General features: G+C 31.1%; 1 protein-coding gene across 3 annotated transcripts in view; it reads left to right on the top strand.

Annotated features, from left to right (window-relative positions):
- Positions 1-17,388, top strand: part of LOC148624949 (uncharacterized) — a 189,631-nt gene that overhangs the window by 155,965 nt on the left and 16,278 nt on the right. For all 3 annotated transcript variants that reach the window (XM_088568099.1, XM_088568098.1, XM_088568097.1), the window contains exons 152-175: positions 920-1,005; positions 1,501-1,650; positions 2,150-2,187; positions 2,473-2,492; positions 2,734-2,843; positions 3,071-3,220; positions 3,452-3,504; positions 4,087-4,194; positions 4,961-5,010; positions 7,737-7,843; positions 8,263-8,421; positions 8,815-8,855; positions 9,492-9,517; positions 10,260-10,363; positions 10,584-10,724; positions 10,954-11,009; positions 11,685-11,801; positions 12,451-12,491; positions 12,946-13,037; positions 13,453-13,614; positions 14,451-14,494; positions 15,557-15,579; positions 15,983-16,095; positions 16,299-16,451. In XM_088568099.1, coding sequence (XP_088424225.1) covers positions 920-1,005; positions 1,501-1,650; positions 2,150-2,187; positions 2,473-2,492; positions 2,734-2,843; positions 3,071-3,220; positions 3,452-3,504; positions 4,087-4,194; positions 4,961-5,010; positions 7,737-7,843; positions 8,263-8,421; positions 8,815-8,855; positions 9,492-9,517; positions 10,260-10,363; positions 10,584-10,724; positions 10,954-11,009; positions 11,685-11,801; positions 12,451-12,491; positions 12,946-13,037; positions 13,453-13,614; positions 14,451-14,494; positions 15,557-15,579; positions 15,983-16,095; positions 16,299-16,451 — 2,144 coding nt within the window. The remainder of the gene's footprint in view (positions 1-919; positions 1,006-1,500; positions 1,651-2,149; positions 2,188-2,472; positions 2,493-2,733; positions 2,844-3,070; positions 3,221-3,451; positions 3,505-4,086; positions 4,195-4,960; positions 5,011-7,736; positions 7,844-8,262; positions 8,422-8,814; positions 8,856-9,491; positions 9,518-10,259; positions 10,364-10,583; positions 10,725-10,953; positions 11,010-11,684; positions 11,802-12,450; positions 12,492-12,945; positions 13,038-13,452; positions 13,615-14,450; positions 14,495-15,556; positions 15,580-15,982; positions 16,096-16,298; positions 16,452-17,388) is intronic.

The following is a 17,388-nucleotide window of genomic DNA, read 5'->3' as shown; positions in this document are numbered from 1 at the left end:
CATTACACTTATTGTTTCCAAATGGTATTCAACCAAATCATTTGAAACTGAGAAAAAAAACAATGTTGCCAGGCCATAAAATGCTGATTTGAACAAACTAAAATTCTTTCAGGAGTTATGGTCCTTTGCTGGCTTGAGTATCTCAAATCACCATGCCCTGGTGCAAAAAAAGTTAAACATCCATAAGGAAGGCTGAGAATATTCCTTATATTTCCATCGTAGCTCCAATCAAAAGTCTTGGTGACATCACAAACAGTAAAGAATTTTCTTAGACTTAATTGATTTTTCAAGTTTTGTGGCACTGGGACCAGAGCATTCTTTCTAGTTAATATTTTTTTTTTCTGTTTGAGTAATACGGGATTAGCCTTACAGAAATGAAATAAATTCAATGTATAACAGTTAAGATCTTTGATAAAAAGTTAAAAACTTCCAAAAATCTCCAATAGTGCCTCATAAAGTTCTGTTGTAGTAATGATTGAAGTACCAGTCCATAAAAATTCAGATACTACTTATGATAGAGGTGATTCATAGTGCAAAAAAAACATTGAACAACCATTGTTTTTTTCAGTGATAGTCTTTTTTGTATTCAATACTATATTTTTGAAAAAAAACATACATTCATCTCCCACATAAATCAACCAAATCTAGAATGATAAATATTGCAAACTGTCAATTTCATATAAAATCTGTTCAAATTTTTATCTAAAAAGTGCAAGAACTCAATTACAAACTGAGACTAGATATGTGGCCTGTTACCATTTCTGAATGAGAAAAAAACTGACTTTGGTTGGTTTTTGAAAAATGCTCTGATGTGTTCTTTATTGATTGTAGTTAATTAGACCGCAAAAATACAATTTTGTCAACATCAGAGCTATTTTTATCTATTTGTCTGAGTAAATATTGTTGTTGTATTTTTCAGCCCAAACTAGTAGATACTGTTGTACCAAAGGAAGTAAAATGTTACATAAACAAGGAATGTCTTGTTCCTTTGACTGTGAAAGGGAGGTAAGTTTTCATACAAGAAGTTTGCCAAGGGAAGCAATCTATATGTAGCAGTGGTTCTTACCATTTACAGTAAATTAAATAGTTATCTTCAGGAAATTGAGTTGGCTTTCTTTTAATTTAGTGACCGTTTCCTGATGAAATGCCTTAGGTAGTTATCATAGTAACTTAATAGACAAGAAGATCGAGGCTTTCTATCATTACATAGGTATTTGAATCTATCGGACAAGTATGGAACAGAATAAAACAGATTACACTACTGAAGATACAAAACTGAAGATAAGGAAAACAAGATGTCACACAAAAAAACTAAAGCATTAGATTCTATGATACCAGGCCATGATGGCTATTAAAATGTAAATATGTTCTGATTCTTAAATTGCTTGGATAATGTCAATTCATTTTCACCAGTATACAAAAGATTATAAGATTTTGACTGCTGTGTTTATTGAATATAAAAAAAACTTGCCTTATTCCCATATCTTCACTTGTTTTTAGCCAAACACCATCAGTTGGAGAAACTGACAGTTCACTCAGCCCTAAGATAAACCAAGGACCAAAGATAAATTCTACAGATGGTGTCTATCAGCATACTTTGTCCATTACACCACAGTCCAAGGGCAGGAAACCTGTTTGTGTTAAAACAAAGTACAGTATTTTAGAAAAATCGGGATTGTCATGGGTATCAAAATTTGTGCACCTTGATATCTGAAATGCTTTTTATCAAAACATTTTCAAAAATATTTCATCAATTCCATTTGACAATATGACATCTATTCTTACTGGATGCTTAACCATTTATAAAAAAAAAAAAAAAAAAAAAAAACAACATCAGTTTTGAAGGTCATGGAAAACATCACCAGTATCACATTAGCTTTGGTTCTACTGTATAACTTTCTTCATTTTGAAAACAAAACTTTTGCGACAAGGGATGTTGGAGAACTGGTACTTTTTTAAATTTTAATAATTCATTTGTACAATTAAAGTATTATTTTTACCTGAATGATATATGTGGTTGTTATAAAATTACTAGGAACCCTATCTATTTCACGTGTTTTGTGTGCTCTATTATTTTCATGGTATTTATTTTAAATGTATCTTGAAGAAAATACTTAATTTAGGTAAATGAATTTCTTTCTTTTTTCAGAGATCCCAATCAGTTGTGTTTTACTGTAGATGTTGTAGGTCAGTATATTTGTTTTATACTTCTATACCCACTCTGATAATCATTGTGTCTGTCTGTCTGTCTGTCTGTCTGTCTGTCTGTTTCCCTTGTGTGTTTTCTCTTATCTTTTTCAATTGATTTGAATGAAATTTTATATGAATGTTGAGTATCATATGTAAATATATTTATATATTTATTCAAATAAGGCACTGCTAGTATTTAGATATATAGAGAGATCTAAAATAAAAATTATAATGTGGTTAATACACAACAAATTTAATCAATATCTTTTTTCTTTCTTTCAGATCCACCCACTAATACATCGGTATTGTATTTGTCTTATTAGTTATAGGAAGTTACTATGTTTTGATATATTTCAACGTAAACAAAGTTAATTCTTTACTAAAGTGTCTGTTTTATATTGTATAAAGAATTTGTTTCCTGCATATTGTAATTATCATGATTTTTAAGTGAAGACATTAAGTAATGAATTTTCTGCATTGCTTATTTGACAGGGTAAAATGTTTATCTAAATTAATACTTCAGTTTCTTCTTTGATCTTACAGACTGCCCCACATTTTACTGGTCCTACACTTGGACCAGGATCTACTGTGACATGTCAGACAGATACATTGTGTCATCTTCAAGTTCAAACAGACAAGGACAATGCACAATGGTATGTTGAATGAAAAAAACTTATCACTTAGTTACAATATATTGATTAATAGTAATACTGGAATATGGTTTAAATTGTAATTTAATTTAAGTGCCATTCTCAATTGTTACACAATTTATATATGTATATGTCTTTCTATATTTAAGTTCTTCTTGCAGTCTGTATGTGTGAATAAAATAAAAAAATGAATTCTTGTGATATTTTTGTATTTTTGATTATTTTTTTAGCCCGGCTATTCTGGAAAGTGGGGGTAAAACAACAATATCTGAAGTCCACATTTTACCAACACAACATGATGACTGTAAAACTGATGTAGCCTTCAAACCTAAGACCACTGAAACTGGAGAGAAAATGCTGTGTCTCCATTTAAAATCAGTGTAAGCTTTCATGACTTCGTTTCCAAGTGTTTCATCAAGTCGTCTCTTTCAACCAATTATTCATAAGTCTTATGGAGTGTTGGATAAGTCAGATTTAACTGTATAACTGCTTAGGACATATTTCTAGCCTCTGATTATAGTTTATGTGGATCTTTTAATCAGTTAATTTTAATTACTCATTTTTTTAAGGAATTGCACTTTCATCAAGATGATTTTTTTGATTTTTTTCAGATCTGGTACAGGAAAAGAAAGATGTTACAAAGTCCATGTGGATACTAAATTGGGTATTTAGTAGAATAAACACATTTCATATTTTTTTTCTTCTTTGAAGATCATTGTCTCTTTCAAAAAGGACTGAAAAATATAACAACCTGTTGATGCAGTAATTAAGACAGTATTCACCCTATAGCCATCATGATTAATGTTGTCCTTACTTGGTCTCAACACTGTTAACTTATGTGTTAAGAGCAAGTAGAAATGACCTCTTGTGTTACAAAAAAATTATCATTTTTAAAGATCATCAATTTTGTTTATATTTGAACATCTATTAAGATCAGATTACCCTCCGTGGTACCAAACTAAAACAGAACCATATTTACATTGAATACCGTGTAAGCAGATAATTTTCCTAGGGTGCTAAGTTTGGCATTTTTAGCAGTCTGTCTAAAATGCCAAAATGACATCTGTGAAATATTAACTCTGAGCATAAGCATTTAGTGTGTCACTTTGAATCCACCAAAATTAGAATCACCAAAAAATTTCCCATGCATTTTGGCTGCAAATGACCAAACTTAACACTCTAAGTATAATCCACCATACAGTAATAAGGAAAAGAATATTTGTTGACCATTTTTTTCATTTGACAGATCCCTGTTCAACTGTATTCTGTGAGAGCCATGGAGAGTGTCATGTGACTGGTAGTTCTGGTCAGTGTATTTGTCAAGCTGGCTTCTCAGGAACTAAATGTGAAAATGGTAATTTAATGTTTGATCTTTAGACTGGTTGTTAATATTTATTTTGATGTGCTATGATGATTGTATGTAAACAAACTAATTTTAGAAAAATAATAACCTTGTTAAAATTCATGCAAAGTTACAAAAAACTAAGTTTGACCCTTGGCCAGGCCAATGGGCAGTTAAAGATAATTCATGGGAGGTATTGTGTTGTACTCATTTACATAATATTTCCTTATTTTATACCAAGCATTATCCTGGTATAAAATACAAATACATGTATTAAGGACATCCCATATGTAAACCAGTAGAACATACCTCATATAAATTATATTTCTATTCTGATATGACATAGAGGACTATTTGTACATTTGAATCAACCAGGAGTAAGCATATCAGGTATTTTGTTATTTATAGGAAGTAGTATAAGAAACCAATCTCAATCTCATTTTCTCAATTTTTCCTCAAAGGGAAGTAATTCAATAAAGAAAAATCTCCTTATGTATCATAGGGCATAAAACAATTTAAAAGTACTTGGAAGATGATAGTCAGAAAGATTATTGTGAAGGTATTATAATACATAATACATGACCATGATAGGAGGCGATGTGCTAAAAGAAACCAAGAAGGAATTTAAAGAGTTAATTTACCCTTATAACATAACATCACAGAAGATTTTCACTTGACTCTGAAAAGCATGTATTATTAAAAGCAGCATATGTAATTGTGTTATCAAAATGTCTGACTTTTTATTATTTATTAAGCATGAAATCTTCCTGAATTTCAGAAAAGCCAGTGCAGTCAACAAAAGTAAACTTGACTACTCCTGAACTGACTGTAAGTATCACTACATCCTGAAAGTTGGTGGGTTAGAATATATATTAATAAAAAAAAACTATTTTTGAAGGACAACCAATTTTTGTGGTTTTTGTTGGTCAGTCAACCGCAAACTAAAATTCCTTACAAAACAGACAAAATTTCTATTAAATCAGTAATGAATTTAAAAACCCACTAGCTAATGAACTTTTTTGAAATCACAAAAATTGATAATCATGAATAAAAGTACCCTCAAAGTATTGATAACACATTCCAGTAAATGTCAGTTTATTTTTGGGTGTTTTTTTTTTCCTCATGTAGTCATTACTCAAGAAACTTGTAACCTCATTTCGGGAATACCTTCTATTGATGATACACCTATTGGTGACACCACATGTGGCTCAAAACTAGATCATTTTGCCATTGTATGTGCGCTTATTCTTGAGAAACTCACTGACAATTCGTAAATACAATGAAATCGACGTTGACAATTTTCGATCAGATATTAACAACACAAACCTCCAAGTTGAACAAAATCTTTCACTTGAATCTGAAGTCGAGGAATATAATTCTGTGTTGCGCAATTTAATCGACAAACATGCACCAGTTGAAACAAGAACTGTTACATCACGGGTATTCTAATGATCTCCGAACTTCTAAGATCATGCATCGTAAAGAGGAAAGGAGAATGCAAAAAACAAAACTTCAAGTTGTCAAAGAGTTATACAAAGAGCATTGCATAATGACAAATAAACCACTACAACAATGCAAAACCGAACATTATTCGAACAAAATTTCGAAATTGGGAAATGACCATAAAAAGCTGTTTAATCTTACCAATATCTTCTTGGAAACTCAAAGACAATTGTTCTTCCGTCACATCAAACTGAAATGGACTTGGCTAATAGATTTGGAATATTTTTTCTGGGAAAGATCGAAACTATAAGGTAGAACTTATCACATGCAAACCAACGTCTTGGTAATTGTGATCCATTCACAGCCGATATTCCATTTGAAGGACATTCTCTACTGCTCTACTGCGTGTGCACCATGACATTTCCAAGGCACTTGATAGAAATTGTTGCGCTGTGCTAATCATGCTTGACCTATTGGCCATGTTCAATGTGTGATCGATCACAATATTCTCCATTGACGCCTGGAACATTCTTTTGGAATATGTGGAATAGCTCTTAGTTGGTTGAATGCGTATCTTAGAGACAGAACTCAGCAAATAGCAATTGGTGCTACACTGTCTGATCAGATCGAACTTAAGTATGGTGTTCCCCAGGGATCTGTTTTAGGTCCAAAACTATATTGTATATTCTAAAAGCCTATAGGTGAAATATGTAGACGGCACAACATGTGTCATCACTGTTACGCCGATGAAATGCAAATACATCTAGTTGTACAACCGCAAGATAACTGGAACAACATATCCGAGCAACTTGAATCTTGCCTTTCCGATATAAGCATCTGGATGTGTAGTAATATGCTAAAGCTGAATGAAGATAAGACCGAACTGATTATTTTCGCACCAAAACATAAAGCCAAAGACCTTTCAAACTGTAGTCTTCGTTTTGGAGGAAACATCGTTAGTAGTACTGATTGTGTTAAGAACTTAGGAATCTACTTTGACAAAACAGATCAGTGCTATATCAAAATCTTGCTTTCATCAGATTCGCCATATTGGCTGTATTCGTCGTTACATCACAGAGGACGCATGTAAAACTGTTGTATGCTTGATGATAACATCAAGACTTGATTACGGTAATGTACTTTTATATGGACTCCCAAGTGGTGATATTCAAAGGCTACAACAAATTCAAAATACCGCCGCTAGAGTTATATTAAGGAAAAGGAAATCAGATCATATCACCCTATTGCTTACGGTGAAAGACGATTTGATAGATCTGCTGCCTTTCAATAGAACGCCTTGCCAAATGACATGTGGGACACTACAGTGAGTGTGGATGTTTTAAAAAGAGACTAAACTCCCATCTTTTTAAACAAGCATTTATGTAATAACTTGTATCTGTGGATTTGTGATATGACTATTTTAAATTGACAATATTGATTTTATTGTATTTTATGACCATATATATATATGTGTTTTATTTTTATTTTATTTTATTTTTTTTTTTTTGGAATGTTTCTAAATATATATTACCATACTTGAATGTTTTCCCTGCATGTTTTAAATTTCATTTTGGTTTATTTATTTTATTTTATTTTAATTTTGAATATATTTTTATACTCTTTACAAATTCAATTCCAATCAATTAGTTTTTTCCCTTTGTCTCTTATTTTAGATTTTTTTAAAAATAGATTGTCTACTATTTTATCATCTTTTGTCGCTTCAGTTCATTTTTGTTTCATCAAAATAGGTATCATTGTATTACTTGATATTCATTCAATTTTATTTTGTCATGTTATATTTATTTTTGTAATTTGATGTACTTGTATCTATTTTTTTATATATGCATGTTATGTATAGGGCTTTGAGTATATGTATTATAGATATAGTGATTTATAAGAGATATAATAATAATACATGTAATACTAATGCTGAGAGACAGGATTGATACATAATTTCAATTTCATAGAATTTTAGTCCTTGGTTTGAAAAATAAATTACAATTTAGAATATATACATGGGTGATGAGGAAATACAGCTTTTCTTTTGTATTTCAGTATTGCTTTGGATAGTTATACTGTGTTATTGTCTTTAGTTTATTTTGGTGTTTCAGCAAGAGAAACCTCATTTCACAGATTTTGCTGTACCCAAGGTGATAAATTGTGTAAAGAATGAACCATGCCATGTTCCACTGAAAGTCACAGATCCAAGTGGTCAGACGTAAGTTTTCGTTTTATAATACCTAAATCATGTCCTTTGATAGACCTATGTAAGTACTGTCCCAATTAAATGAGGTAAGCCAACTATGTTGAAGTCTATATATAACTTCCAACTAGTTTCTTTATCTCGTTATATTATTTTTTAATTCTGATATAGGATAACATAGCTAAAAGCTAAAAGATATCACTGTACTAAAATGTACTTAGCTTGGTCAATCAAAAGGGTGGATTCAGGTGGTGTGATCCCCTTTTTGCTTGATTTCTTTTTCATGTATTGCTTTGGGAAAAAAGCATGGAACTCCCTTTCTAAATCTTTGGATTCACTCAAGCCTCCTGTGATAATTTTAAAATCCATTAGTGCAGTATTGCTAAGTTTTCAGGGAGTACACATTGGCAAATCTTTTGTTGTTATTATTCAAGACCATCTGTCCACTATGGCTTAGTAGAACCTGGTATAGACATGCATAAACCTGTCCTCACTCCTGTGACTGGTACCAAAGACTTCACTACAGATATTGTCGTCACCCCACAGGCTACTGGGAATAAATCTGTTTGTGTTCAGACTGTATCTTCTACTGGGTAAGTATAGATCTCTGTAAACAGTATTGAAAACTTCACTACATTGTTGCCAGTACTCAAATACAAGAAAAGAAACTGGAAACAACACAGTTTGTGTTCAGACTGTATCTTCTACTGAGTAGGTATATAGTCATGGAATCGCTGCTTGCCTCAGTTTGAGAAGAGAAGAGAGAAGTCTGAATTTAAATTGTTCATAACAGTTAGAGTTTTTGATATTAAAACTAGGTGACAAATAGCCAATTACAAGCGAAATCATAAGTTTTTGGTAAGGTTCAAAATTTTGAATCAGTCATTTTTCTCAATTCAAAACTAATGTTTAGCTTACCTGCATTAGACCATGTGAGCTGAGGTATTGCCATCACTTGTTAAGAAATGTGCTTTCTATGATTGTAGAACCAATGTTGATGAGATTTGCTATACTGTTCAAACAAGTGGTAAGTTGATGTAGTTATTCAGGGAATAAAAGTTTAATTATTATGTGATTTGAAATGATCTAAAAAAAACATTTACTTTAAAAAAAATACTTGTTTGTATTGTTTAATTTTCATGGTTTTTGTGTTTTCAAATAAACCATAAATTCCAAATCCCTATGAAATTTTATTTCAGTTGAAAATTTAAGTTGCAAAAAGACATTTCCTAACACATTTCCATTTAGTGTTGATGTACAGTTTCCTTGATGACACCTGACACAATGGGACTAACTTTGAATTGTACATGCTTAATCTCTGTTGATTTGTATTTACTGATTTGAAATTACCTGATAAATTTAAGTTCTGTTTAATTATTTTATTAGATCTTTCTTATTAGGTAACTAATTGACAGTTTTAAAATCAAAACTTAAAAAAAAAAAAAACTATTGTGATTTAACACAACAAAATCTCCATGATCACAAAAATATTTAAAAAACCTAATGTGGTTTTAAAGGACAGAATTTCTACAGTCATAATCATTTTTTACTTTTTCTACTGAATTGTCCTTCATTTCTAAAGTTTAAAAATGTAAAAAAAAAACAGTAGTAAAAAAATGCTGGAATTTAAAAGTAGTAAGTTATTTTCTTCCTGTTCTTTCAGCCTCCAAACCTACTCCAACAGGAACGGTAAGAGACTGACATTAGATGTAATTTTTTGTTCTTTTTATTTTTTATCTTATTATTTTTTTGGTCAAAGAAAGTCGATGTACAGGTATTTCTGTTGTCAAGACTGTTGAAAGTTGAACTTAAGCTTTTTGCAAAGACATTCTGTTTCTCTTAGTAACATTTATATGTCAAACATATGGTTTATGCTTTCCAGTTTTTAATGTAGAACAATGAAAGACACATGTAACAATATATTGACAGTAATTACAGTGAAAAAATGAAGAGGACAGGAATTATAAGTAAATATATGTCTTCTGTTGTCTATTATTGGAGATATAGTGGTCATGGTATCCATCCATCCACTACTTTTTCATAATAGTTTTCTCTACAACTAATTACCACAACCACTTGACATTTTGATAGTTGCTTTATAAAGTATGCCATATTTATGGGATTCTAGTTCAGATTGGAGTGACATCCACTTTTTGTTTGACATCTTTGTTTATGTTTTGGCTAATGTCTTTATTGGTGATAAGTATCCTTAGGCAGGGATGTAGTAGTATTTTAAGTAGCAGGAGAAAACAATTAAGTAGCAAGGTAAACTGATGAAACTTTTCCAAGAGTTCACCCATTTTTGAAGATAGAGTATCTGTCAAAAGATGAGCATGTAGCTGTCTAATTTTGTCAGTTGATGGCTTCTATATTGACATTTCTGTTTTTGTTGACCTTTGCTCTTTTCTAGTTTATGTCTGTTTCTTTACAGCCACAGTACACATCACCAACAGTAACAGATTCCTCAGAAGTACAATGTGAGATTGGACAAGTCTGCCACATACCTCTGACATACCAGGGATCAAACCAGAAATGGTAAAATGTTAAAATTTTATCAGGTCTTTTTTTTTTTGGGAGGGGGAATGGGCAGAAATTTTTTTTTCATTTTTCCTAAGGATGTAACAAATTATTCTTGCATGTAAAGGTATAACAGAGCTCTTTTTATGAGTTTAAAGTTTTGCCAAACTTTTGTTTATATTTATAACTTAATAGTTAGAGAGATGTTTGCAATACTTTATAAACACTAATTTTACAGTGAAGAAATACATGAAGTCTCTCCTCATAATCCAGATGTACATGTATTTAAACCATCAACTGGAAAGAATAATACATGTAAAACAGATGTGGCATACACTCCTTCATCTCAAGGACCTGTAAAATTATGCTTTAAGCCTGGGTTAGTATTATGTAGTCAGGCATACCTAAGATAGTTTGGGTTTTTTTTTTAATTCAAACAATTTTTTTTAATTATTTATTTGTTTAAGTGATTGCAACAATATATTGATAATGGCTCATAATCTATATAACTGATGTAAGAATGCATGTTCTTATAAGGGCTACAAATGGTAATCTTTCTCTATTTCATATTTGAATCTCAACACAAAGTTATTCATATATTTTCATAGAACTTCTGGTGAAAAGAGATGTTTTAAGGTTGTTAGCAGTCAGAATGGACATAAAGGTATTTAATAATATTTACTGGTGGGTAATGGTTAAATTGAATTTGATGCTCCATCACACTATATATATTAATTTCCGCTAAAATGCAAAAATGTAGCTACAAGATCAAATGTGCCTTAATATGGGATATTCAATATACATGTATTTTTTTTTTTATTTTCATATAGAATTTAAATTAATGTTTGAAAAATGAATCCAGATTAGATGACTTTTGAGAGAAATATTTTATAGTTAATGTGATAGCTTTGGTGATATTCATATATAATACCAATTGCATTCCATATATTAACTATATATAAACAGGGAGTGGATCCAGGGTTTCACAGGATAGAATTTGTGAAGTCAAGATTTCATGCACAGAAAACATTTTTGTATAAGTTTAAAATAAGGAATTGAATATTGCATTACTGTGAAAGTATTATCATTCGTGGGGTACCAATTTTCGTGGTTTTCATGGATAGACCAAACCATGAAATTTAGTTCCCAACAAAAAATAGGATTTTCCTTGATGCATATCCTGCAAACCTCCAAACCATGAATTCAAGAATCCACAAACTTGTGCTATTTCCATAATCCACAAAAGTTGGTATCCACAAATTAAAGTACTTTCACAATATGCTGAAATTCAATTGTGACATATATTACAATGTTAAGTCTCAACGGACATTTCTTTCAGTATCCACACCATGCCAACGTCTGCATTGTAATAATAACGGCGTTTGTGTCACAGATGACCAGAATAAACCAAAATGTATATGTACACTGGGAAAAACTGGACTACGGTGTGATTCAGGTATAAGTGACATTAAATTTGGTTAATTTTATAAGATGTGAAGAAAGGATTTATTGATTTGGTGGTGTTTTTTTAACTAGTTCCTAATAGACCCTTTCGTGTTGGCTGTGAGGTAGTTGATGAGCATGCATGAGACTTACTTCTATGGAGTAGAGCTGTGGGTAGAACAAAAGAATTTTTGGCATAGAGAGGTATATAAATTAAGCTTATCGACCACCCTACATTTAACATGAACAGGTCTATTGAATTGCATTGAATTTCAGCCTTTAAAGGATTGGTATCATTGTTTGTGTGTCATAATTTGAAGTTCTGAATCTCTTTTCTGTATTTCAGACTAAGATTCAGACAAGGTTTTTCCACTGAGGGGTATAAATGTTATACTGCTGGCATATTGGTATATTGCGGTCTGTCTGTCTACATATCTTTGAATAACTAAAAAAACTTTGATGTATTGAAATTAATTTTGTTGCAATTTGTTGTACTTTTTTTTTTTTTTTAATTTTCTGTACATTTCCAAATTATATATATTTTTATACATCAAATAAAGGAGATGGGCATAACTTGTGCTTTATTACATCTGCTTATTTATTCAAGTACACTTGTAAGTAGAAATTAAATATAATAAGTTAACTTGTTTTATTATTTGTAGAATCTACTAACTTTGTGACAGATGGAAGAAACAAGACAAAGGTTTGTCTATTCAGATATTTATATCATAAAAAAATTAACAAAACAATTTTTCTCTTATGTACACATTATTGTTGATCCTACTATGAAATTTAGTTTTCTCATTAGGAACTTAAAGTTTAGAGTGACTAAGAAAACCAAAGAAGTTAGCCTGATCTTTTTCAATTCTTTTTTTCAAAATAAAGTGACTACACAATTTATTGTAAACTTTTCCTGCAGTAAGATTAAGTTATGAGGTTCACCAGGGGGGTTTAAGCTTGGGCATATGTCGTGCTGGCCATTGTCAGAGAGTCATTGATCTTTGACCTTTTTTCAAAGGAATAGCTAGGTCATTAACTTCTTTGGTGTATGTAAATCCTTTTGAAGAAAATTCCTAGACTTTTCATTCTTTGAAACAAATATGCACCTCTGTAGCTGAAGAAATTTATATATAATATTTAAGTTTTTTTTAATTCAGCCTGCCTTTACAGACTTGGTATATCCTAAGAACATTATTTGCTATAAAAACCAACCCTGTACAGTACCATTTGTTGTTACAAGTTCTGGAGGGTAAGGATATTTTTCATTAATTTAGTGTAAAATTTAATACAAAACTGTTTTGAAACCCAATAGCCCTTCTTAAAACCCAGTAGTAAACTGGGATGTCAAATTTTTAATTGATTTTTTTATGAACTTTGTGATAGTAAATTCGACTTATACTCCACATTGACTTACAGTCTGGAAAATATGGTAGATATACATGAAGAATATAATTATTGTCAGTGGACCAGGAATGGAGATAATCCAACCTAAAGGTTCTTATACTTGTTATTTAAATTCATGTGAAGTAAGGTTATTCTCTTTTTGAGCTTATACTTACAGTGTTTTCAGTTAACTTCCCAGGTATTTTACTTTATCAAAATGCCTATTCAGAGAAAAGGAAAACAAATGACATTACCTAAATGACTAAAATATTTTTGACCAGTGTACCAACAGTACAGAAAGGTATAACTGACCCAGATTTACAGACAAAACCACCAACACTGCCATCCAACATCCCTAAAACATCTTCCTACACCACCGAGGTTACCATGACACCTACAACTAATGGACAGAAGAAGGCATGTATACAGACAACAGATGTAGGGTGAGTGTCTAATGGATATCAAAATAGGAGATGTGGTATGATTGCCAATTAGAGAGTCATCCACCAAAACCAAAGTAAGGAACAATTTAACTTCTATAGGTCAGCACACAGTCATCAATGTTGGGCAAAACCCATTCCATAAAGCAAGCTGTAAAAGGCTCCAAAATAAATGAAGTGAAACTATTCATAAAGAGATGAAAATTGACCTAATCTATAGAAAAAACGTAAAACAAATGACAATATACAAAAAAAAAAACAACAACCACTGGACTACAGGTTCCTGGCTTGGGACATAAAGTATTTGTAAAAATTTGTCTTGATTTATTTGTAATCTAATCTTTTTCTTGTAAGGCATTTTCACCAACATATCTGTTATATTATGTTATACCTCCTTCATATCCTTGTATACCACTGTCTTTATATACATCATCATGTCCTACATTTTTCATGTTTAGTATTGATCAATTAAGTTGAATTCTTGAGAAAAAAAGCTCTCTTTCAATAACCATTGTCTTCCTATTTAGAGAATGCAGGGGAATTTAATTTATAAAATCACTATTTCTGTTAAGTTAAAATTAGAAGGAACTCTTGACAGTAATGAAATTGTATCCTTAACACCCTGGGCTTGACTTTTATACTTGTAGATGTAATCTCTACATTTTGTTTATTAAAACTTGTTTACCAGGATATTGAAAATTCATGTAGAAAGGACAGGGGTTGAAAAAAATTAGTTAATTTTTTATTACTTGCATTAATCATTTAAGTACCAAGCATTTATCCTGTTTTGTTTTGAACGAACCCCTCTTTTAACTCTTTACTTACAAATATCATTTCAGTTCTCAGAAAACAGATGAAATCTGTATCAAAGTGAATGTCACAGGTATGGTTATGGTAATGATGAGTACTGTTAAGTTACTTTTATTCATGTGTACCAATTTTCATTGTTTTGAAAAAAAAACTATTTTTGAATTTGTGGTTTTTGACAACTCTACCATACATGTGAATGTGAAATTTCTTTTAAGTTTGGAACCAAATTTCATGGATTACCAAATCCACAGTAATCATTATCAATAATATTTTCACAGTATCAAAAAATTTGAATAAAGGTTGATATTCATTTATAGGCATAATTGGCCCACTGGTCTATGTGAAAACTGGTGTCTCTTTTTAATAAAAAAAAAAACATATATTTATTCAACATAATTCTTATACCTAAAGTTTACCATCCTTTTTTCATAAATGGTTTACCATAATTAAGCCACAATAACTGATCAAAATAGTAGATTTTCTTACAGTTTGTTAAACCAGGAAGAACATTATGATATTCATAAGGATTCCTGCTTACTTTCTTAGTTCATAAAGTTTGACCTATCTACATTTGCACAAATATCATTTTGAAGAAAAAGGTCTACTTTTGATTTACTTTTATCTACTTTAGAGTTGTCATTATCCAACAAGAAGTAAAATTTAAAAATGATTTTGAAATGTACTGTGGACAAACTTTAATTCATGGATACCAATTTTCGTGGATCAATGAAGAAATACAATTTCGTGGATTCTTGAATTCCTTGTTTTAAAATTTTCAGTATAAACATTAAATAGGAATTTACTATTCATTGGGAACCACATTTCATGGTTTGGCCTACCCATGAAAACCACAATAATTACTTTCACAGTAATTGTTCCTCATTGAGCTTTCAACTTACACTTTGTTGTGATCAATCTTCTGCCATGTTGAATAGCTCAGTATAGATGGAGGTAAAACAGCTTTAAGTGTATCTTGGTCTTTTTAAGCAATAAATCACTTCATTTTCACGGCAATTAACAAAGGAGAAATTTCTTAAATCTCATTGTTCAATTATTGTAAGAAACATTGATCCCTAGAATTTTTTTTTCCAATCATCAAATAAAAGGTAGATAAATTTAGTTTTCTTTATTATAGATCCTCCAGCTACAACTCCACCTGTAAGTACATTTGTATTTAGTTCTGTTGAAAAGGAGTTGGTATTTCTTTTTCATACAAGATAGATATTAATAGGGGAAACTAGGAGGAATGGTGAAAGTTTCAATTTAAGTAGTATACCGGTAGATATTATTATTATTATTTTTTGCGAATGTTTCTGTGTTTATTCAGTTGGTTTCTTTGTCAATTTAATCATTTACCAGTTATTTTAAAAGACATTCTTAGGCCTTTAAATACTATTGTATAGGGAAACTAATAAACTAATGAATATCACTAATAACTTTATTTAAGAGAGACTTGGATTGTTTTTAGAAAATACTGTTTGCTGTCTTTTTATCACAGTCAGTCCTCCCCATGTAAGTTGCATTTTAGGCATAATACATTTTCCCCCTTCATCTTTTAAAGTCAACCTCAACGTTTACAGAGAAGACCTTTAAACCTGACAGTATTCTACAATGTAAAGCAAACCAGGATTGTCATCTCCCCATGGTTACCACTACTGATCAGAATGGGAAATGGTGAGTTGTTGCTGAGTTTTTGGGAAATGTGAAGTTTCGCTTAAAAGTTTGTAGCTTTTATGTTAGATATAAACACCGAGAGGAGTACATGACATGTCCACTAAGATTGTTAAAAATAACAAGAATAGTATTATTTGACCTGATTTTTTTATACATGCCAATGTCAAATGAAGCTACTTACAGTTATGTAACTTGTGCTTCAGCCCATCATTATCAAAAGAGAGTACAACAACCATCCAAGATATACATCCCCTGGAGACAGAGAAGATATCAACTTCCTGTAAAACTGACTTCATCCTCCATCCAACCACATCAGAGATAGGAGAACAGAAAGTTTGTATACAGATTGATTCAAGGTGAGTAAAAGGAGAAATACATCTACCTATAACCTTGAAAGTAAATAGTAACCTAGTTAGAGACTCCAACAATGACTGTGGACCAGGTGCATTGGTAGGGTTGTTATTGTTAGCTCATCTGGCATAAAGGCAGTGCGAGCTATTGTTATCACTTTGCGTCCATTGTCGTGTGTCATAAGCTTTTTTCAAACATTTTCTTTTCTGAAACTGCTGGACCAATTTTAGTGAAATTTTGGTATATTTGTTTCTTAGGTTATCCTGCATAAACTGATTGTTTAAGATTTTTAAATAATTGAAAAACATCACCACTGTTACTCAAAACAGAACGTAGATGTCAAAATTCTGTTGTTTTTTTTGGCAAATAACTCCAAACCGTTGAATTTAGTAAAATTCTGACTGAGGGTACAACTGTTCAGCATCAGAAGACAGATCTATGCCTAAATTTTCAAAATGATTCGTCACCTGATGTAGGAGTTTTGGCACTTGAAACAGATTATTTTGTTTTTCACATGTACAACTTTGAAAATATTCTCCTCTGAAACCATTCAACAACATTTAATGAAAGTTGGCATAATTGTTTCTTAGGGTCTCTTGCACACACTGATTCTTTAGAATTTTTGAAACATCGAAAAACATGGCAGCAATTACTGAAAATGGAACATAGCCATCAGTATAGTTTTTTTGCAAATAACTCAAAAACATTTGAATTTAGAAAAATTCTGACAAGGTTATTGTTGATCATCAGAAAACGGACCTATGTCGTAACTTTCAAAATGATTTGTTTCTTGATGTAAGAGTTATGGCCCATAAAACAGATTTTCATTTTTTTTTCACATGTACAACTTTGAAAATCTTCTCTGAAACCATTCAACAAAATTTAATTTAAGTTGGCATAACTGTTCCTTAGGGTATCCTGCACAAACTGATTACAGCATTC

Source organism: Perna viridis, chromosome 2, assembly GCF_037379345.1.
Source record: "Perna viridis isolate PV_CMFRI_1.1 ecotype Kerala chromosome 2, ASM3737934v1, whole genome shotgun sequence".
Classification (NCBI taxonomy): domain Eukaryota; kingdom Metazoa; phylum Mollusca; class Bivalvia; order Mytilida; family Mytilidae; genus Perna; species Perna viridis.
Note: the sequence above shows the minus strand (reverse complement) of the source record. Positions and strands in the feature narration are given on the sequence as shown.